Source organism: Podarcis muralis, chromosome 17 (genome assembly GCF_964188315.1).
Source record: "Podarcis muralis chromosome 17, rPodMur119.hap1.1, whole genome shotgun sequence".
NCBI classification, from domain to species: Eukaryota; Metazoa; Chordata; class Lepidosauria; order Squamata; family Lacertidae; genus Podarcis; species Podarcis muralis.
Window position 1 is genome coordinate 37,567,747 of NC_135671.1, and position 22,066 is coordinate 37,589,812.

The 22,066-nt window shown below is 44.5% G+C and overlaps 2 protein-coding genes across 7 annotated transcripts in view; both read left to right on the forward strand.

Moving 5' to 3' along the window:
- Nucleotides 1-3,082, forward strand: part of HUWE1 (HECT, UBA and WWE domain containing E3 ubiquitin protein ligase 1) — a 98,727-nt gene extending 95,645 nt beyond the window's left edge. For all 6 annotated transcript variants that reach the window (XM_077921145.1, XM_077921147.1, XM_077921148.1 and 3 more), the window contains exons 81-84: nt 331-448; nt 946-1,127; nt 1,582-1,772; nt 2,554-3,082. In XM_077921145.1, the coding sequence (XP_077777271.1) occupies nt 331-448; nt 946-1,127; nt 1,582-1,772; nt 2,554-2,656 (594 nt within the window). In that variant the 3' untranslated portion in view covers nt 2,657-3,082. The remainder of the gene's footprint in view (nt 1-330; nt 449-945; nt 1,128-1,581; nt 1,773-2,553) is intronic.
- Nucleotides 3,083-17,709: 14,627 nt separating this feature from the next.
- LOC144326026 (uncharacterized) lies at nt 17,710-19,848 on the forward strand. Its single transcript, XM_077921666.1, has 2 exons — nt 17,710-19,466; nt 19,676-19,848. Exons 1-2 carry the CDS (start codon nt 17,753-17,755, stop codon nt 19,846-19,848), a joined length of 1,887 nt encoding a protein of 628 aa, XP_077777792.1. The 5' UTR covers nt 17,710-17,752.
- The last annotated feature ends 2,218 nt before the right edge of the window (nt 19,849-22,066 follow it).

Consider the following 22,066-nt stretch of genomic DNA (forward strand, 5'->3'; position numbering starts at 1 on the left):
AGTCTTTCGTTGCCCCTGAAGGATGGCTGCTGCTGTTCTGTTTTGGTTGTGTATTTATATTTTACTATGCACAAGGGCTAAATATGATTCTTGCAACTACATTATGGCGTTTTGTTAAGAGAAGCACCCATTGGATTGTAATTTGAGGCTGAGGAAGAATTTGTGAAACTGAGAAAGGATTGAATCAAGGCCAGTATTGAGTCATTCTGACTTCTGGTCCTTGTCAGGAAGAGCAAGACAAGCCTTCTCTTTTCCCAAGAGATGTTCTTGTTAATGCAGTTTCTGCTTATTTAGTACACTTCTGTCTTTCTTCCTTCCCTACCCAAACAGGTTCAAGAGTTTGGTGTGTGTGAAGTACGTGACCTTAAGCCCAACGGAGCCAACATCCTTGTGACTGAGGAGAACAAGAAGGAATATGTACACCTGGTGTGTCAGATGCGAATGACAGGTGCGTTGGGGGAGTACACCTGAGAACAGTGGAAAGAACCTGATGATCTAAACCCATCTCTGCTAGAAGATGGGATCCCTCCACATATTAACTTGCGTCTACCTTTTGAATTAACATTCCCTCCCAATCTCATAATTCATACTAAATTCTAAGCAAAGAACTAGTGCCAGAGCTGTCCATGAGTTGCTGTTTCACCAGATATAACAATAGCCTGAAGAAGGAAGCCAAACTGTTTTTTAAGGAAAAGTGTACAAATAACAGCAACAACAAAAATTTTAGTCTTATTGGGTCTAAGGTCAAGCTGGTCATTACTTAGACTGTACTTGAGGCAGATTCATCTACCAATAAGCTGTGAGAAGTTGTAAATTTTACATAAATGTGCACATTTCAGTGTTGAGATTTTATTCCCTCCTGAGCAATAGTTTCCCCTCTTCTTCGGCTACTTAGAACTTCCATTGCCTTCCCACCCAGTGATAATCCATATTCCCTTCTGGCAGGAGCAATCCGCAAGCAGCTGGCTGCCTTCTTGGAGGGCTTCTATGAGATTATCCCCAAGCGCCTCATCTCCATCTTCACGGAGCAGGAGCTGGAGCTGCTAATCTCGGGGCTGCCCACCATTGACATAGATGACCTGAAGTCCAACACAGAGTACCACAAGTACCAGGCAAACTCTATCCAGGTTAGCCTTTCCTTTCTAGCAGGTTGCCTTTCACCAACTCTTTCTTCTCCAGAGTGGAAGTGTCAAGGCCTAATGGAGAGGAATCCTCTTGATTTTTCTTGGCATGTTAACAACCAATTTCCTTAGTTGGTTGAGCTCAATGAGACGTTGGGTAAATTTCTATAGTATTGCAGCCTTGATATGTTTGATTGCAAGTTTGATCTTGGAACTCTGTTTGCCGCTAAGCACACAATGAGGTGGCTCTTCTCCTGTTGGGCATATATCACCACTACCTCCTGCTTGGAAGGCAGGAAATGAGTGACCCCATCCCTTCTGCTATCCTCTCCCCCTATTGGCTCCTCTTTGTGTTGGTCCTTCTGGGCCCTTCACTTCTGGAGGCCTGCAAATTTATCATGTTCTCAGAAATGCCAGCATCTCTGACCCCAGTCTCCACTCCTTTTGTCCTTCTGCACAGATTCAGTGGTTCTGGCGAGCCCTGCGCTCCTTTGATCAGGCAGACAGAGCAAAGTTCCTGCAGTTCGTCACAGGCACATCCAAGGTGCCCTTGCAGGGGTTTGCTGCCCTAGAGGGCATGAATGGCATCCAGAAATTCCAGATCCACAGAGACGACCGCTCAACAGATAGACTGCCTTCTGCTCACACGTGGTAAGAGGCAATTGGATAAGCCCATTGTTAGTCTTCAAACTACTCCCAGTGTTCCATTATGCAGGAAATATTTTTATGTAGATGGAAGTGTGTCATATAATCACCCTAACTCCAAGAGGCCCTCCAAGCTTCTGTAAGTGCTAGAATTCACTGGTTATCATCTTGAGCCATAACACTTATACCGTGATGCTGCTGAAGGTTTTTTCCTATGAATATCTGTAAGGGCCTAGCTATTTTACAGGAGCTTCCCTTCTACAGCAGTATCAGTTGCTCTTTTACCTGGAAACACAGTTGGGGATTTTGTGAGCTGGGAGGGGAGAAAAGGAATGAGTGTGTTTCTGAAACAGAGGCTATCTATAACTTCAGTCATGAGTCAGTGGTCCAGTCCTAAAGAAAGAGGTGCCAGAACTCCAGTTTTGTGCCTTACAAATCCAAATCCCAGATGGAGAGTTGGATGGGGTGACAATTGTTTGGGATAGACATTCTGCACATGTGCAGAGGATTGTTCATCACTTCCAAGGGCTGAATTTTGACCTTTAGAACAGATTCTTGGGCTGTCCTATGGTTGAAATTAAACACTGCTAAGAATCAAATGTGAGCAGGCTGTAGATCTGTAGATTTTTGTCAGTAAAGTGATCACGGCCTACAGATTAAGATTTCTGGCCAGTTTGGAGAGGGTGAAGGTACTGTCTTTTGCTCTGATTTTGAAAAAAGAAAGGCATTGACTTTGCAATCAATCTGGTTGGCCCCACCCCCTTACACTGATGCTTTCTTCCTCCAGTTTCAACCAGCTGGACCTCCCTGCCTATGAGAGTTATGAGAAATTGCGTCACATGCTGCTACTGGCCATCCAGGAGTGCTCAGAGGGCTTTGGCCTGGCGTAAGGGTGGCACCAGCTGCCATATTTTTCTACTGTCAGACTTGGGGAGCAACAGGAGGGAGTGGAACTGAGCGATGCTGCTCCCCCTTTTCCAACCACCTCTGTGTGTGTGTGCGTGCCCTGCTGCCCCTTTACTGAAGAGAGCCAGAGACCCCCAGCCAATCAGCCGTCTTCGGAGGTGGGGCCGGGGTGCAACCCGGAGAGAAAAAGACAAATTATATATATAAATATATATATATTTTTTGGTTTAGTTTGCATTTCTTAATTTGTGCTTGGAATGTGTTGATGAGGCGGCGGGAGGGAGCGTTTGGATTCTTTTGTTGGTCTCTTTCCTTGGCACCCATTTGCTGCTGGAAGGGAACCTAAGGTTTAAAAAATTCCAAAAAAAGGAAAAAAAATAAAAAAAATAAAAGCGCACTCTTGATAAGAATGTTCTGTGCCTGTGTGTTCATTTTGGTAAGTGTGGAGAGTTCACCTGGCTTTGGGAAGATCTTCTGGAGATGCAGAAGGAGTCAGTTAGGCCATTCTGAATGGTAACATACATGCTTTGCATACAAAATGTTCCAGGTTCAATCCCAGGCACATCCAAGTACAGCCGGTTAACACTTGTGACTGAAATTCTAGCAAGACGAAGATTACTCAAGTAGGATGGGAAGTCTCTTGACAACATGCCCACCCCAAATCATGGTCCTCCATATGGTTGTTTCCTGTCTGTCTTCTGGCAAGCTGGGGTAGATCTTGCTTCTAGCACCTATAACTAGTTCAGTGGTAGAGCATCTGCTTTCCATGCAGAAGGTCCCGGGTTCAATCCCCAGCATCTCCAGGTAGGACTGGGAATGTCGTCAATCTCAATATCTGGAGAGCCTCTGCCAGTCAGTGTAGGCAATACTGAGCTAGATAGACTAATGGTCTGACTTGGTATAAGGCAGCTTCTTGTGCCAGTTTTCACCACTAATTTTATTTTCTGGAAACAGGGTGTGTATATTCAACGTGAGAGGGAAGCAGCTCTCTTGATTTTGGCAGTTTCGGGAAGGCAGGGTGGCATCTCTAGTTATGTGCCAGAGGTAGCCAACAATAAATCGCACAGAATATGTGAAGTTTACTCTTCATTAGAAGATACAAGGTCTGCTCAGGGGAGCCAGTCCTAATGAGCACAACAATTCTTGGTAGATCTGCACCTTCCCACAGCTGTCTAAATCCCGTCCTTTCCAAACAATCTGAGACTATGCCAACATGTCTGTCTCTGCTCCTCTCCCATCATCCCTCTTCTGGTCCTAGGCGACCAGGGGGATAGGTGGCTTGTTGCAGCAGGCAGCGGGAAGACACCCTAGCTTCTTCACCAGCATGTCTCATCTCTGCCTCTTGGACTCCCTCCTCTCCTGCTTCACCTTCTGATTCTGGACTTCTCTCTGACACAGACCCTTCCTGCTCACTAAACCCTGTTACCTTTTCAGCTTCTGACACCTCCTCCTTCCAGGGTTCGCCCTCTGACCACTCATCGTCATCCCACCACCATTCCCTGGGCTCTGAGCCTTCTTCCCTTGGTGGTTGCCCAGCCGGTGCCTCCAACCATTCCTCTGTGTCCAGCCAGCGCATGACATGCTTGTATTTTATGAGATCACTAGCCAGCATGCCATTTTGCATCCTGAGCAATCAAACCTCATTTCCTTTAACCAGGTTTCTACCACACATCACTTTGGCAAAAATACCTTGGAGTTATGTCTGAAAAGGCAAGATGCTAAGAAGCTTGCAATGCTTCTCATTTAACAGGTTGGGGCTTGAGTGTCCAACACAAGCTCCCTGTCCTCCACCCCACAATGCAATTTCCTGTCATCCTATTTCTATCCCTTCTGCCACATGAGTCCTTGCCAGAAATTCCTCCGTGAACTCAGTGAACAATCTCGGAAGACCAGAATAACTTCTGAATCATTTATTCTGGGCACTGAATCTCAAAGTGGAGTGTTTTGTTATTTCCAAATACCTAATATTAATACATATTGCATCACTACCTATTGTTTGTTGCTTTGGTAGAGGACTAAGACTCCCAGATTTTGAAATGCGTGGTCTGGTAGTAAGAGGGGAATGGGGAAACTCTGGCTCTCCAGATCTTGTTGAGGTGCATCTCCCATCATCTGTGGCCATTGACCATGCTGGTCCCAACATCACCTAGAGGGTCCACTAACCCCAGCACTCCACCTGGAGAAACATCACTTGGAGGCAATTAATGAGCCAGCAGAATGCTGATGAAACCTCTTGAATGGTTTTCTTATGTGAGAGGCAATGGCTTCTTGCCCACTCCTCCTTTCTGTCCTCTGAAAGTCTCTTTAAAATCTCCATGTCTATTCCTTTCTGTACCCTACTGCTTCATTTAAGGCAGAATTGAATGGCGCTACTACTTTCACGCTTGTGGTCAGGAGGGAGGAAACAAGTTTGTCCAGTTTCACACGGGTGGCGCTGTGGGTTAAACCACAGAGCCTAGGGCTTGCCGATCAGAAGGTCAGCGGTTCGAATCCCCGTGACGGGGTGAGCTCCTGTTGCTCAGTCCCAGCTCCTGCCAACCTAGCAGTTCGAAAGCACGTCAAAGTGCAAGTTGATAAACAGGAACCGCTCTGGCGGGAAGGTAGATGGCATCTCTGTGCTCTGCTCTGGTTCGCCAGAAGCGGCTTAGTCATGCTGCCCACATGACCCAGAAGCTGTATGCCGGCTCCCTCGGCCAATAAAGCGAGATGAGCGCTGCAACCCCAGAGTCGGCCACGACTGGACCTAATGGTCAGGGGTCCCTTTACTACTTTCATGCTTGTGGTCAGGAGGGAGGAAACAAGTTTGTCCAGTTTCTGTCTCCCCAGCAATAACAGCTGGGCCTAATGTACAGATTTCTCCTAAGAAAGGTGAAACTATCATTCAGAGGAAAGGAAGATGAGCACTTTTCGGCAATCTGCTTGAACTTTTCAAAATGAAGTTACAGAGATCTGCGCTGGGGAGGCAACAGCCAATTTGCTGACTTTTTAACTAGTAGTGAAGCTACAGCTGGGTTTAACAACATGCCTATATCCTTAGGTTTTGTGAGTGGCAGGGGAAATACTCTTGTCCTCTGTCCCCTTTGCCATAAATTGGCAATGGGGATTATTGTTTCCTCCTCAAAAAAATGACACAAGAAAGCAAGTGGGAAGAGTGAGTCCCACTTCCTCTTTTAGCTCTCTCTTTCTCAAGGCTCAGCTGAACAGAAAGTGGATGATGGGGGGAATAGGAGGAAAAGGGAAGGGAAATGGCCTGACTGAGGAGAAGGCAGGGGCAAGATAGTGGTATGTCCTGAAAGGAGACAGAGCAGGCTTCCTCAACCTCGGCCATCCAGATGTTTTTGGCCTACAACTCCCATGATCCCTAGCTAGCAGGACCAGTGGTCAGGGATGATGGGAATTGTAGTCTCAAAACATCTGGAGGGCTGAGGTTGAGGAAGCCTGGAATAGAGCAAGAATGAAAGATGAGTGGAGGCAGAAAAAAGAGGGAGTGGTGTCAGATTGGGTGAGAGGCAGAAGCAATGAAGAGCCAGAGAGAGAATTCATATGCACACACGTTTACCTGAGTCAGATGCAGAATCCTCTTGAAATTATTCACAGGTTACTCCTCCCCAACCCCCAAAACAGAACATGTCTATCTAAACTGACTTTACACCACTGACATGATACAAAACATGGATGGTCATAGGTCCAAATAATATTTGCAAGATAGTCCCTCAAAGCCACCATTATGTGATTTATTGGGTTTTTTGTTATCCTACATAAAAAATCATGAGGATCCATGCCTTGAATCCGTGTTTTTCTGTTGCTGGCTAGCAGAAGATAAGTGTGGTGGTGGTGTTTTACTGTGCAGTACACCAATGTAAGCTTTATTTCAGGAGGTTCCATTTTAATCCTAGTGGGACGCAGGTGGCGCTGTGATCTAAACCACTGAGCCTCTTAGGCTTGGTGATCAGAAGGTTGGCGGTTCGAATCCTCACAATGGGGTGAGCTCCCGTTGCTCTATCCCAGCTGCCAACCTAGCCAGTTTGGATAAAAATCATGTAAATAAGTAACAGAATGAATGCTTCCTCCAAATCATCCGGCACAATGGACATTGAACTCTTCCAGCCTAGCACTTCTCCCCGACTTCCTCAGGCCTGCTGTCTTCTCAGTACTCTTGTCTCTTCCCCCACCCCTTTTTGGGGAAAAAAATATTAAGAGATTCCCATAATACAGTAAAATTACAGCTACAAAAAAAATAAGTTTAATGCAAAGTCTTAAAAAGTAATTCTTAGCCCTTACCACCCACAGTGGACATTCGCTCCTCCCAGCCTCTCACCCTGGGAGACCAACCTTTCTCTTTCTCTCACACGGGGTCCTCCATCAACCATCTACCAGCCCTATGAGTATACAATCTCTGGGTGTTCATAAGGGCCCTGAACATAGGACTCTGAAGAAAGAAGTAAAACAAAAGGAGACAGGGAAACTAAATACTAAAAGAAAACTGATTTTCCATCTGCTGGTTACATTAAAAAATATGATCATTCAGTCCATGCTAACATCCGTCTTCTCCACTTTCTGTAAAACATTATTTATTTTAAGTCAAGGTATCTCATTTATTTTCTTTTTCCCGTGAAAAGACAAAGATGGATTCCCTAATTGTTATTATTGATAAATGTCAACCATTTTTTTAAACTTTACTTCTGTTAATTCCCACCACCATTACTCCATATTGGATGATAATAATTTCTTCTGTCCATGTCCATCTTAAAGTCTCCCCACTGTGATCACACATTGGGCCAATATTCCATATCCCCCCCCCCCATTATACATGCATTAGGTCACGTCCAGTTCCATATGTTCAATTGCATTTCCTGTTGTATTTTCATTTCCTGTTGCATTTACGATAGTATCCTGATCTCATCATCTATGACCTTCCATTTGCTTTTGCTCCAGAAAGAGTAACCATAATTTTAATAGCATCCTCTAAATTCACTCCAGGTCATATGCAGAATATTATCTCCTTGCTAGAACTGAAGGAAGGCCAGGACTGAAATTTTCCTAAAGTCCCCCCCCCCCTCTCAACGATACCAGTACCATATCTGAATAATTCTTCATCTCGCCATTTTTTATTTTATCCTCTCCTCCAAATCCTTGTATGGAAGTCATTTCCATTTTTTAAATTTAATTATTTCATGATCCAGTCCTGCCACTTTTTCATCAGTTTGGTCTGAATTCTCTGAGTGTTCCCTATTTCCATATCATATCTCTCTGGCTCATTTTCTTCATCTAACATTGATCTGATCATTATTAATTGTTCAGCCATCAACTGTTGAACAATACCAGCGGTCACTGGGAGATCCAAAAGTACCTTAACTGGATGCTTTTGATGTACTAGATATTATTAGCAACTAAATCCCCCTTAATATTTCCACAGCTGCAACTGTGTCTTATCTCAAAGCAAATTCCTTTCTCACAGCTAATGATGATCGCTTTACTTTCAGCTTTTCCAGTTCTCTAGTGGCAGGAAGCAGAAAAAGGATTAAAGATTTTTCACATATAGGGGGTTCCTCTCGTCTGTTTAATCTTTCTTGTCAACCATAAATTGGGGTTTTCACTCTCCTTTAAACACTTTTAACAATCAGTTTCCTTTATGTTTTTCTCAATGACAGAAGGCAGTACTTTCAGATTCTAGATTTTCTGCAGCAGATGGAGTGGGGTTGGGGTCTGTTACAGTTTCCTTGTCCCAGAAGTGTTTTAAAGAGAGAGAGTGCAGTTAGTTCTTACCTTTAAAAGGTGATTACTCGGCATTTGGGCAACTCTCAAGCTTGCTAGCTTGTTCTAACTCCCATCCAAACCATTAGGCATAGACAGTAGAAAAATGGCTTTTTGATCCACTTATTTTGAGGTTGGCTCTCAGTTCATCCTTATCTCCAGTGATTTAACAGTCTATCTGGAGATAGTCTGGAGGGGCTTCATTTAAAAAAAAAAACTCTATTGGTTTTTAAACAAATACAAAAACCATTAAGCACTCATCCAACAGTACATCAAACGGTGTTTGTTCTATCCATTGACTCTAGACATAAACTTTCACATTCAACGTTCAAACGTATTACTTAATATAACCTCTCCAACTGAAAATATTGAACTGTTTGTATAACGAGGTCTTGATATTTGTCATTAACAAGCTTAAAGGGGTCCATATCTCTTGGAAGGTGTCTCTATTCATTATGCCTTTAATTGCTCTCCTGCGTCTGGTGACAGACATTGCTGTATCTGGAGGGGCCTCCTTGGCGTCTCCATAGGTGGATTCTGATGTGTTTAACCAGATTCAAATCCTTATTCAGCTAGGTTGTTCACAGGGTGACCTTTATCAAATTGCTATTTTGGAGTCCAACCTACCACCCAGGTCTGTTGTGAGGTTAAAATTAGAGAATCCTACGTATGTTGCCTGGAGTTCCTTCCAGGAAGGGTGGGAAGCAAATGCTATAAAGGATGTCCGAGACACAGAACATCCTGCTTAGTTTTCTGAGGCTGGCTTTTGAGAACTCTTGGGGAAATTAGTACCTCATTATTGAGAAACATTTGTTATTTTTAAGCAGAGCTCAAGTCAAAACAAGTAATGCTTGGATGCAGAACAGAGTGTGGCTGTAACTATCCATTTATGATATATGTGAGTGAGAAAGCCTGTGTATAAGCCTGCCGTGTAATTTGCCACTTGGATGAGAAGCATTTGCCCATAGCCAAACCACCTACATGCTAAGCATAGCAAAGCCCTCTTTAATTGGGGAGGGGGAGCAACTGTGTGAGCTTCATATATGGCTTGAATTTGTTCTCTCTCTGCCTCAAAGGCATATTGTACCTTCATGGTTATAGGCTAACAGTGCAGCATCAAAAGCAGCTGTAATAGAGGAACCCACATCTTTAGCACCACCAGAGGTGCTCACAACCTCTAAGGAAGGATGCAGCAGCAATACGTTTGTGGCTGTTTTTGGAGAGCCACCTAGTGTGGTTCAGCACAGCGTTCTTCCTTTTTAAAAAAAAGTTTTTATTGAAGATTTTGTGTTACAAAATAAACAAAGAATAGAAAATACATATAGCGTCTCCACTTTCGATTCATAGTATTTTCCACAACTTAATATTCAGTATGAGACACTAATGTCATGGACATATTGTGGTTGTGGAGAAGAAAGAGGGCGAAGAAATGGGGGGTGTTTTTCTATTGCTTAGTGCTAGACCTCTAGACTGCATCTGTTTGCATTTCCCCCTCTCGGCAGCTCTTAAGTTGCTCCAGTGGCCCTTTTGTGGAGGCAGAGTACCCAGGAATTTGGGGGGGGGTGAGAAGTGGCAGAACAGGATAAAACACATTTAAAGACGGGATCCTGCATCTTTGGCATGGAGTCACATTGAATTCAAGTCAAGTCAAGTAACCTTTATTGGCATCACATAAGAACATTCAAGGCATGCGGGTGGCGCTGTGGGTTAAAGCCTCAGCGCCTAGGACTTGCCGATTGAAAGGTCGGCGGTTCGAATCCCCGCGGCGGGGTGCGCTCCTGTCACTCAGTCCCAGCGCCTGCCAACCTAGCAGTTCGAAAGCACCCCCGGGTGCAAGTAGATAAATAGGGACCGCTTACTAGCGGGAAGGTAAACGGTGTTCCGTGTGCTGCGCTGGCTTGCCAGATGCAGCTTGTCATGCTGGCCACGTGACCCGGAAGTGTCTGTGGACAGCGCTGGCCCCCGGCCTATAGAGTGAGATGAGCGCACAACCCTAGAGTCTGTCAAGACTGGCTCGTATGGGCAGGGGTACCTTTACCTTTTTTAAAGAACATTCAGAATACATTCAGAATAGATAGGCTAGTACGATCTCGTCGCCACCCCAATGGCACAGTCACCTGCCAAAGGGCAGAAGAGGCAAGCAATCCGCCTCATCTCTGAGGGTTTCCAGCAAGGGCAGGATCCTGTAGCATACTTCGGCAACAAAAAATCAAATAGAGGAACTTAGCTTGGTGAGCTCCTGGTCTGTCCCCTGTAATAAGAAGTGCATGACCTCCGTCTCTGGTTTCCATGTTGCAATACATAGATGGTCTAGAAATCGTTGGCGGAGATCATCCTACATTTTACAGTTAAGGGCCATGTGAGCTAGAGTGGGCATCGCATGGGCAGATCCTATCTCCTTCTGCCAAACCCGCAAACCTACCCCAAAGGAGGTTAGAAGGATTAGAATTGAACCTAGCCAGCGTAAAGGCCCTTCTTTCTTGCGGATTAATCTTAAGTAATTAAGATTAAATTCCTGCACCCAAGAGAGTCAAAAATAAAGGGGGCAACATGTTTTTTCCGCAGCTGAGATTAGTTCCTGGCGATCTATGTCGCACAGCCTAGTTTTTAACATGGTCTTGGCAACTGGGAAAGCCACAGCACCCAGGAGATCCTCTGAAAGCCCAAGTTGCCGTTTCTTTGTGCAAAACAGTTGTAGCCCAGGGGAAAGGAAGGAGTCAGACAAAACGCTAAACACATTTAAAGATGGAATCCTGCATCATTGGCATGGAGTCACATTGAATTGAATGTGACTTACTTAGGAGACATGTATAGGATTGTTTGCATCCAGCACAGCTCTGTCCTGAGCATGAAGTGCCAGTTCTAAACAAGTCTCACACGCTGGATGTGAAGGGTAGAAAGAAGAATGTGTGTGTGTGTGTGTCAGAAGGATGACTTCCTACTATGTCCTGTCGCCCTTTTGGAAGTCCATGATGAAGACTTGTCATCCTCCACCCCATGAGATCTTTCAGCAATCTTTGCTACTGCTTTTCCTTTGCCACAGAAGCAACGTGAGGGTGGAAGCAGATCTAGCTAGACGGCGCACCCTCGTGAGACTTAAGCAGTCGAGGAATGCAATTATTTTGTCGCTGGAATTCAAAAGTATATTGGAATTTGAAGGGCAGCACTTCCCCCATGTTCATGCACGTCCCCGTCCCCCCACTCCAGTCTGCTGGCTGAGGACAGAAACACAAACATGTCTGCATCTTGCCTTCCCTTGCAAGATAGCCTCTGCCCCTAACTGGTCTGATCATTCTGTTCCCAGTGAAGCAGCCATTCCTACGTCCTCAGACGGTTCTGCTTGGGAAAACCTACGTCGCTTCTTCATGAACCGTGAAAAATGTGAAGAGAGTTGGGGCGGGCAAAATCTTCGAGTGCCAGTTCCTTTGTAGCCATCTTGAGGGCGACGGGGTGCAAAGGGGCCCTCAAGGAGAACAGCTTCACAGGGCTGACGCCATCTTTAAAAGGGGCGAGGGGACAGATCCCTAGGCGGCTAAGGGAGGTGCTTGCTTTGCCCACTCGTGGGAGGCCAAGTAGGAATGGCAGCTGTGGGGTGGTCGCCAGGGAAAGCACCCTGCGCTGTTGACATGGTGCCCTGCGCCCCTCTTTTGAACATTTCGGGTGGCCAAGAGGGCAAGCGTGAGGGGAAAGCTGGCTTTGCCCACCTCACAGACCCATGTGAAACATGACTTCTCTCATGGTGGCAGTCTGGGGAAAAGGCGGGATAACAACAACAACAACATCAACAACAACAATATCTAACTCAAAATATCAAACCCCGATAACTAAGAGCAGGAATCTGAAGCTTGGTGCAGACCTTACTTTTTAAGAATAAGCATAAAAACGCTATGTGGTATTTTGTTTTCAGTAGGCATTTTATATGTGGTCCCCCCAACCCCACTCTGGCTGCTCTTTCTAAATAATGTTTAACATACACACAAACCCAAGCCCTTTGAATGTGTTGAGTTGGCAACTGAAAAAATAAGTTCAATCGTACCAGACCCTAAAACCAGGTGACTGTAAAATTTGTGTGAATTTTCTCTTAATAAATCCTTTCTGACCCTCCACTATTTAATCCATTCTAGGTATGAAAACAGGTATTTCTTTATCTAAACATGCACACTAGAAAAAGATTGACAGGAATTGCACAAGAGCAGATACGGTATTATAAACATATTTCACAGTGTGGGGAAACGAGGATTGTGCTTTGGGTGGGGGAGGACAAGGGAACATCAAATCCCACCCATCTATGGGTTCCAGATATAATAAAGGACCAGAATACAGCAGCTGCATTTAACTTTATGAAGATCACCAGAGTACTCAAAGCTTAAGCCCAGCTGAGCTAACTCTTTTTCCCTTCAACATTACCCCACTTCCAGGTCCCAAATCCTGTTGCTTAAAGATAGTCACAATACATATATCAGCCATTTTTTAAAAAAGGATCTTGTGCAAGTTTGCTCTTATGCAAGACCTCTATCAAAATATTGCCCCTGCTCCAGTGAGGAGGTTCCTTCGACCAGCCATTTACTTTCCAAGAAAGAAGCTGGAGCAGAATGAGTGCAAGTTTTCACAGCCTTTATTGGGGTTCATGGCTCCCACAGCCACCACTCCAGCCAGCCTCCACAACAGCCTGGTTGTGGCAAGTGGCCGCTGAGTTGCAGATATCAATCGGGACATTCTACCTGTGCACCAGAAGTAAAATGGCTAGGTTATGATCCTCAGCTGAGTAGCAAAACAGAGCAAAGGGGGTAAGTGATAGAAGCCAGCCACATGACAAACTGTCCACTAAAACTAAGGAGCTTCAACATCAGTGACTGCAGATGTATAACATGTTATACTTACTGGATTTTGTGTGGTAAGGAGCAATCAATATTAAATGGGGTGGGGAGCATGGGCTAGTTTTTTGATGACATCACCTGGATACACTAAAAAACTTGCATGCAGGAGTAGCACCAGAGCTTTTTCCCGTCTGGAACTCAGTTCTGGCACCGCCAGAAAAATAGCACTGAGTAGCACTCATTCCACAAACTCACCTGGAAGTGCCCCTTAGCAGCTTACACTGATATGAGGAGTAGGAGAATTCCATTAATGAACAAGTACAGCTAAAGCATGCTAATTTGACAGTACTGTATTCACACAGCAGTAGATAACCCAGCCCTGTATTAAACACTAGCAACTAGGAATTCAATGAAAGTGAGAGAACAGGCCTATGGAGGAGAGATGGAACACTCAGTACTCTCCACACATGAGATAAATGCATCCAAGAGGGACAGAGCTCTCCATCCTTCCTGTCTGCCTCCCAGTAGGCTAGTAAACATTTTCTGCAGGTGATTGGTAACACCTGTGGCTTTATTTAGTAGGCTCAGAGGAACCTTATTTTAAATGCACCTTATTCTAGAGTTTAACAGTGCCATAAAACATAATTAGTATCCCTAATTGCAAACTACTGCCATGTCCATAATTGCACAACAGTTCTGTTTTAACATACAGGTCACAGTTGTTCCTCCACATGTTCTAACCCCTGCTAAATTCCAATTTCTGGGAATCACAGATGGGTGGAGTGCTGTTACACTCAGGTCCTGTTTCGGCGCTTCCCAGATGTTTCTGGTTGCCCACTGTGAGAACAGGTTGCTTGGACTAGGTGAGCCAGGTCCAGCAGGCTTTTCCCATGTTCTTATGTTTCTTGGATTCCAGCTCCCATCAGCTCCAGCCAGTGCTGGGGACAGCAGCATCTTTGGAAGAGAACTGCATTCAAGGATCAGAAGAGGCGACAGGAACACTGAACTCGAGTCTTAAGGCATGCTAGAATTCAAAGCAGTTCTCAGAGTTCTATGGAGTTGATGTCACAGGTGAGTCTTTTGTGAGCTTAAATGTTCCATCCCAGACAACTCATGTGCTGACTCCCTGCCTCAGTGGGGCCTGTGGATTACACTACCTCTTCTCATCTTCCCTATGAAGCACCTTTATGATCCCAAAGCCTCCCTCTGCCATAGAGAGGAAGGATGGAGCTTCTCCTTGGGCTCTCTGCCCTTTTCCAGTTGTTTTTGTCCTCCTCCACCACCTGTAAGTGACCACAGTCAGAGCTAGCACACTTGAGTTCTGTTCCCCATGTTATGGGAAGCAGAAAGGCGTGTGCAACCCAGAAACTCTTTAGGATTAAGTGGTATAACTGAATGGGAGGTTTCAAGTACAGAACATTAGCCCCTGACAATGAACTATGTATAAAGCTTATATTTTTAAAAAGAAAAAGGTCCCATGTGGCGTTCATTTGCACAGCCAACTAATTCATTTGACTAACCTGTTCCATATTGAGGGAGGGTGTGCAATACTGGTTTACATTAGAGGCTAACTCTAGAACTGGCCTGGAGTGTTGGTGAGCCATCAAAGACTCCTCCATTGGGGTTAACCACCACTCAATATCCAAAGCCCCAACTAAAGCATGTATTACATATTGTACCACAGTCAGGATGCAGGGAATGGGAGATCCTACAATATTCTACTGTTCCTCCGTAGTCTGTAGCATCCGGCATCCCTGGACGAATTGGGACAAGTCTCCCTCCCCAGAAGAGAGAGAAGCCCTGGAAGCACCATGGTTAGTGAACATATTTGGCAATGGCAAAAGGTGCCAAGGAGTTGTCCTGAGCAGCTGGTGGGTCCTGACAGCAGCCAACTGTTTCCTACTGATGTGAGTAATGTGAGAGATTGGAAGTGCTTTTCTCCTGATGGAGTGCTAGCTCTGGTCCTAAGATGGTTGGTTCTGAAATGAAACAGAGTGCCTGAACAATGAACAGGCTGTTGTGGAGTAAGGTCTCGCCATTCAGGATCTGATAGCTATGGTTGATTATTAAATGACCTTCCATGTTTGCCTTGCAGGCAGCCGAGCAATGTAGAATTCACTGGCGCTCACGGACGTTTCAGCACCAAGACAGTGAGCCAGTTCATTTCACACCGGGGTTTCAGCTCTTGGGATGCACCACCCAACAATGACCTGGGACTCATTCTGCTTGGCCAGCCAGTTGATTTAAGGAAGCCAGACATATGGCCAGCTTGTGTCATTCAGAAAGAAAAGCCCTATGACACACAAGAGGAATGTAGGATTATTGAGCGGAGACACGACGGTGAGTTTGGAGGTGCCCTGTCAAGGTCTGAGGGGATTGTGCTAGTGGGGAATGTGACCACAGCCAAAGTCATAGGTACTCATAAGTCTGCAAGTTATTTAAAAAGACTAAGTGTATGTGTCACATCTGTTAGAACCACTATACTCAACTAATGTGTATTTGGCACATAGTTTAATATATTGAGAGTGTTGGGGTGATTATTACTCAATTATATTATTGTATAATTATATAATTATATAAATTATATATCTTAGGGCTATGGAAATATTAGAAAAAATATGGTCATTGAAGGCTTAGAAGTTAGAGAAGGCTATGTAGGAGAATTTGATTTTTTTTAAAAACGCATGCACACACACGCACAGCGCTGAGACTGATGAGTGCTGGAGTGGATCCCTGGAGTTAGGCTAACAGGCCTTGCAGTTTATAGTCATCTCTCCATCTTCACAGGGTCCTTCAGATGGTCAGTGAAGGAGATCATTGTGCATACTTTGGTGACATCGGAATGTGCCAAGCAATGGCCTGACATAGGCAAATCATGGAACTTGTGTGTTTCAAGAGAGGCGTCTAATGACACAAACTGCATGGTAATCCCTTATGAATGGATTCAGGGTCGATTGTGTGAATGGGGACACACACACACACACACACACTTTACACCAACCCTAGTAAAGGTAAAGGTAAAGGACCCCTGACAGTTAAGTCCAGTCACGAACGACTCTGGTGTTGCGGCGCTCATCTCGCTTTACTGGCCGAGGGAGCCGACGTTTGTCTGCAGACAGTTTTTCTGGGTCATGTGGCCAGCATGACTAATCCGCTTCTGGCAAAACCAGAGTAGAGCACAGAAATGCCCTTTATCTTCCCGCCAGAGCGGTACCTATTTATCTACTTGCACTTTGACATGCTTTCGAACTGCTAGGTTGGCAGGAGCTAGACCTGGCCACAAAAAACCCTTCCCATTGATCACGTTGGGGAGGAGGGATTAAACAATGGCCACTTGCACATAATTTTTTGTCCAGACCACATCTCCACAACAGAGTATATGGGGTGCTTTCTGGTAATGGGGTGGATATGGGGTGACTCACTCATCAACCCATCACAGCTCATTACCATTTGTATATAAATGCCACACAGGGAGACCTGATAATAGGGTGCGCAGCATGCATCTGTATCTCTCTGACTTCATGTTGTACACATAAGGCTCACAAAAGGGAACATGGGAAACAGGTAGAAAGGGTACTTTGTACAGAGAAGAAGCCTCTTGTACAAAGCAACCTGTCTCCAGAACAACCCAGGAGCTTAAGCATTGCTAACATTTCTTCTCTTCCTGGATCCCTTGCCAGGTGCCTTTTCTCTAGCAAATGGGGTACCAGGACAGAGTACTTCACACAATGCTATTGCTGTTGTCATATCTCTTTGCATTTTGTGATGCAGGAAGATGTGTTAAGGCACATCTGTATTGATTTGGGGTCCTTGTTCAAAATTCAAAAAGGAAGCTGCATATGAGAAGGGCAGCACTTCCCTCATACTTCAGCAACAGCCAGCAAATTGTGATTCTGTATTCCAAACCCACTCTACCTCATCAGTTCTCTAGTGGGTGCCCATTCTATACTTCCCTTTTCTAGTCACCATTTTGTGTATGTGGGAAGTTAGATCTGGTCTTATACTATTTGATAGGACCAATGTGATTAGAAAGGAACTACAGTCAGCAGAGGGGAAGGGAAGATTGGCCAAGGTTTGGAAATACCAGAATTCTAATGGGATTTTTTTTAAAGTGTGAGTCTATAGGACACCAACAAACATTACCAGAAAGCACAAATAGTTATGTAGGAGAAATGAAGGGCGGGGATGACAGGGACACCTTTTCTTCATTCTGGACACATCCTGTCATGTTTCACCTGCTGGTGCGGACAGGAAACAGCACAATCAAACAAAATAATTGCCTCTTCATGCCAACTGCAGCATAGCTGAGGAGCTGGAAAAAAACTACTGAGCTCCTATGCTTCCCAAGAGCCAGCCTTTCTTACTGCTTTTAGTGGCACAGACCCCCTTTTTATCATCTGCTTTAGTTGTCTCATTCCATATCTGATTATCATGCTCTCTTTTCTGCTACAGGTGTCTGTAGGCAGTCCTGTGATTTGTCGTGACCCTGGCAGCGGGCACTGGGAGGTGATGGGTGTTGTGTCCCAGAGCTTACATGACTGCACAGCTCCTATCCTGGCTTCTCAGATTTTATCCCATTTGAAGTGGCTGAGTCAAGAAGGAGCACTTGGTCCACAACTGAAAGATAGCGAGACCACTAATGGTGAATTGTCTTCCCCAGCAATCACACCATTATATGCTCTGTCTGAAACAGAAGGAGAATTATCTTCAACAGCTGGAAAATCTGTAACATTCCCAACAGGCATAGTATTCACATCAACAGCACAAACAACCACACAAGTCCCACAAGCGTCTATAACACCCCCAATTGTGGAACAAGAATCTGAAGCATCTGAAGCAGTTGGACCTGTTGAACCATCAGAAGTAGCTTTGACATCCAACCCCCCACTGTTGGATTCTACCTTTACAAATGAACTCTCATTGCCAGAAGCTACAAAACCATTGACTGTAATACCTACAACTTCAGTGCACTCTGCATCTGCACTCAATAGACTACAGTCAGTAGTCACAATAGTTGCAGCAGATAATCATGTAAATTTTACAACATCCACAACAATTCAGAAAACATCCACAACAACACAGTCCCTCCCCAATATCACAACACCCCATGTAACACTTACAACTACCAGACAATCCCCATTTTTATCATCTTCAACAACTGGACAGACATCTACAATGGCCAGAGAAACATCTTCTGTAGTGTCTTCCACACTTGAACATCTATCTTCTGCAACATCTACAATAGCACTAAAATCCACAACAACGCAGAAGTTGTCCACAACAGCAGGGCATTCGTCCACAACAACAGGGCAGTCGTCCACAACAACAGGGCATTCACCCACAACAACAGGGCAGTCGTCCACAACAACAGGGCAGTCGTCCACAACAACAGGGTATTCGTCTACAACAACAGGGCATTCGTCTACAACAGCAGGGCAGTCGTCCACAACAACAGGGCATTCGTCCACAACAGCAGGACAGTCGCCCACAACAACAGGGCATTCGTCTACAACAGCAGGGCAGTCGTCCACAACAACAGGGCATTCGTCCACAACAGCAGGACAGTCGCCCACAACAACAGGGCATTCGTCTACAACAGCAGGGCAGTCGTCCACAACAACAGGGCATTCGTCCACAACAGCAGGGCAGTCGTCCACAACAACAGGGCAGTCGTCCACAACAACAGGGCAGTCCACAACAACAGGGCAGTCGTCCACAACAGCAGGGCAGTCGTCCACAACAACAGGGCAGTCGTCCACAACAATAGGGCAGTCCACAACAACAGGGCAGTCATCCACAACAACAGGGCAGTCGTCCACAACATCCTCTACAACCAACCAAATATCTGTAACATCCACAATACACTCAACAGAAATGTCAGCTGTTGTACAACCACATATAATAATAATACCTGCTACCACTTCACAGCCACAAACGCCTCCTTCAACAGCCGTAGCATCCATACCAGACACTTATATCAACCAAGGTGCTCCTGTTCATATTGTTGTAGTCAGGCCACAGTTCCCCAAGAGTAAACGCGAGGAAGGCCCATCTCCTGGCCCTTCCCTAGCATTACTTGCCCCACCTAGTGTAACCATAATGCCTAACTTGCAACTACCTGTACAGGTGACGCTGAAACAGTGTGAGATGGGACTGGCATGGGATGCCAACTCCCATACCTACCAACTTAACAAGATGGCAGTTCTTACGGATCGCAAATTTGGTGAGTACATGTACTCCCCACCCCTGAAAAATAATAATACAATAAGGGGGAGATCTGAGGAACTGGTTATGTGTGTGCCACCAGTTGCTCCCCCATCATTCTGTCGGGAAATAGACTGTACTGGATAATATTACTTCAGACTTCCGTTAGATAAACTGAGAACTGAAGGCAAGCAAATTCATTTCTAATATGTTGGTCTTTCCCTTCAGGATGTGGGCTGCGGCCTGGTTTTGTGCCCAAATGCCCAAGCTGCTCTGAGGCGGAGTTGGGGGAATTTCCCTGGGTTGTTGCTCTCACGCTGCCCACCCGGCATTTCTGTGCTGGCTCCATTCTCAACCCCTGGTGGATTTTAACCTCAGCCAAATGTGCCAACCTTATGTAAGTATCCTGTTATTCAGGTTGACCTAGTTCTAGATGGGTGCATTGTCTTGGTCTCTCTCTCTCTCTCTCTCTCTCTCTCTCTCTCTCTCTGTCTCTGCATTTTCAATTTTACAGTACACCATACACGTTTTACCTTATACAGTGGTGCCTCGCAAGACGAAATTAATTTGTTCCGCGAGTTTTGTCGCCTTGCGATTTTTTTCGTCTTGCGAAGCACGGTGTCGGGAAAGTTTTGGAAAAGCTTCAAAAATCACCAAAGTCTTTAAAAACCTCAAAAAAAGGCTACCACACCGCGTTCTATGAGTTGCTTCTCGAAGTCAAGTCGCAACTGTGTTAACGGTGTTAAGAAAAAGGAAACAAACTTGCAAGACGTTTTCGTCTTGCGAAGCAAGCCCATAGGGAAAATCGTCTTGCGAAGCAGCTCAAAAAACAAAAAAACCTTTCGTCTAGCGAGTTTTTTGTCTTGCGAGGCATTCGTCTTGCGAGGTACCACTGTACTATTTTTTACAGACTTCCCAACCTAACCTTCAGTGACATTCTAACAGAACCTTAGTTTGCTGCATTTCCGTTGTTTTCTACACCTTATTTTAATTCTACCAAATCCTTTGTTTTATTTTACTGTTGTTCAAACAGTTGCTTGCAGGCCAGTTGTAATATCATTTCTTTTTAGGTACTCTCTGAAATATTCCCACTCAGCCCTTGTCCTCCCTTCATCACAATCCCTTATTTTAGAAGCCATGCTTGCTAATTCTGCAAACTGTCAGTTTATCGAACAATTGCTCTTCTGCTTTGTCTTTCCAAATCTTTGCATACATAATTCTTGTAGCAACTGTGGCTTATAAAAATAAGTTACACACCTTTTTTGGTAGCTCCTCTCCTATGATGGCTAGCTGGAAGGCTTCAGGTTTTGGGGGTGAAGGTAAATTTAAACATTTTTTTAAAATTCTTCATAGACCATCTCCCAATATTTTTTGATTGCTTGCAAGGCCACCACATATGTTTTAGGGATCCTTCCTCCTCTGAGCATATCCAACAGAGTTTAGAGCCCCTTTTGTACATTTTGATGAGTCTTGTGGGCAGCAGGTACCACCTATACACAGTTTTTAATATATTCTCCTTCATCTGATAACAAGCTGAAAAATTAATTTTTCGGTGCCATACATGGCATGGCAACTGCAGAAGGGGGGAAAACAGAATATTATAAATAAAATTGCAGTGGTAGACCAAAACTCTAAAGATATAAGGAATGAATTTCAATGGTTTTACTCAAAACTGTACTTTTATCTGCCCTGAATGTCTCAAAGTTCTAGTGTTATGAAACACCATCCACTTCCTCCATAATTTTATACATTTCTATCATGCCTCCTCTTACACATCTTTTCTTTAAACTAAGAAGCCCCAAATGTTGTAAGCTTTTCTGATAGGAGAGTTGCTCCATCTCCTTTATCATTTTGGTTGCCCATTTCTGAACCTTTTTCAGCTCTACAATAAATACTCTTTTTGAGCTGTGGTGACCAGAAGTGTACACAGTATTCCAAAGGTGGTTGCACTATGACTTGAATAACTGCATTATGATATCAGCATTTTTATTTTCAAGTGGAATTTACCTTTCCACAGCTGCCACACATCTTCATCAAGCTATCCACTATGACCCCTTGGTTTCGTTCCTGGTCAATTACCACCACTTTGGAGCCCATGAGCGTATAAGTCAAATGAAGTTGTTGTTGTTTGCCCATGTATACATTGAATTGCATTTGCCATTTTACTGCCGTTCACTCTTACAAAATATATTGCTGCCCCAAGCACCTGATTGCTACCAGTATTGCATCCATTTTAAAATGCTGAATTTTATTGTATTATTATTATTATTATTATTATTATTATTATTATTATTATTATTATTATTTTATACTGCCCTTCATCCTAGGATTACAGGGTGGTTTACTAGCATGCTAGAACAGTATGCATTTTTATCCTTCCCAGTGATTTCCAGACTTGTGCTGAGTTGCACCTTAAAATGTTACCCAGCCACCACATTGGAACATGTGTTCATCATTCTGTGCCCACTGAAGTAGGAAGTCCTTATGTAGCATTAATAACCTTCCCACCCCAAATATATGTCATTTGTTTTACATGCTGTGCAGGTGCTATGGGGCCACAGAAGCACATTTTATTTGATTGCATTTTATATAAAGTTCACAATTCATATAATAAAAGTT

Coding starts and splice junctions, on each gene's coding strand:
- LOC144326026 (XM_077921666.1), top strand. CDS start 17,753: ATGGGTGTTGTGTCCCAGAGCTTACATGACTGCACAGCTCCTATCCTG. Junction 19,467..19,675: donor TCTTACGGATCGCAAATTTG/GTGAGTACATGT, acceptor CTTTCCCTTCAG/GATGTGGGCTGCGGCCTGGT.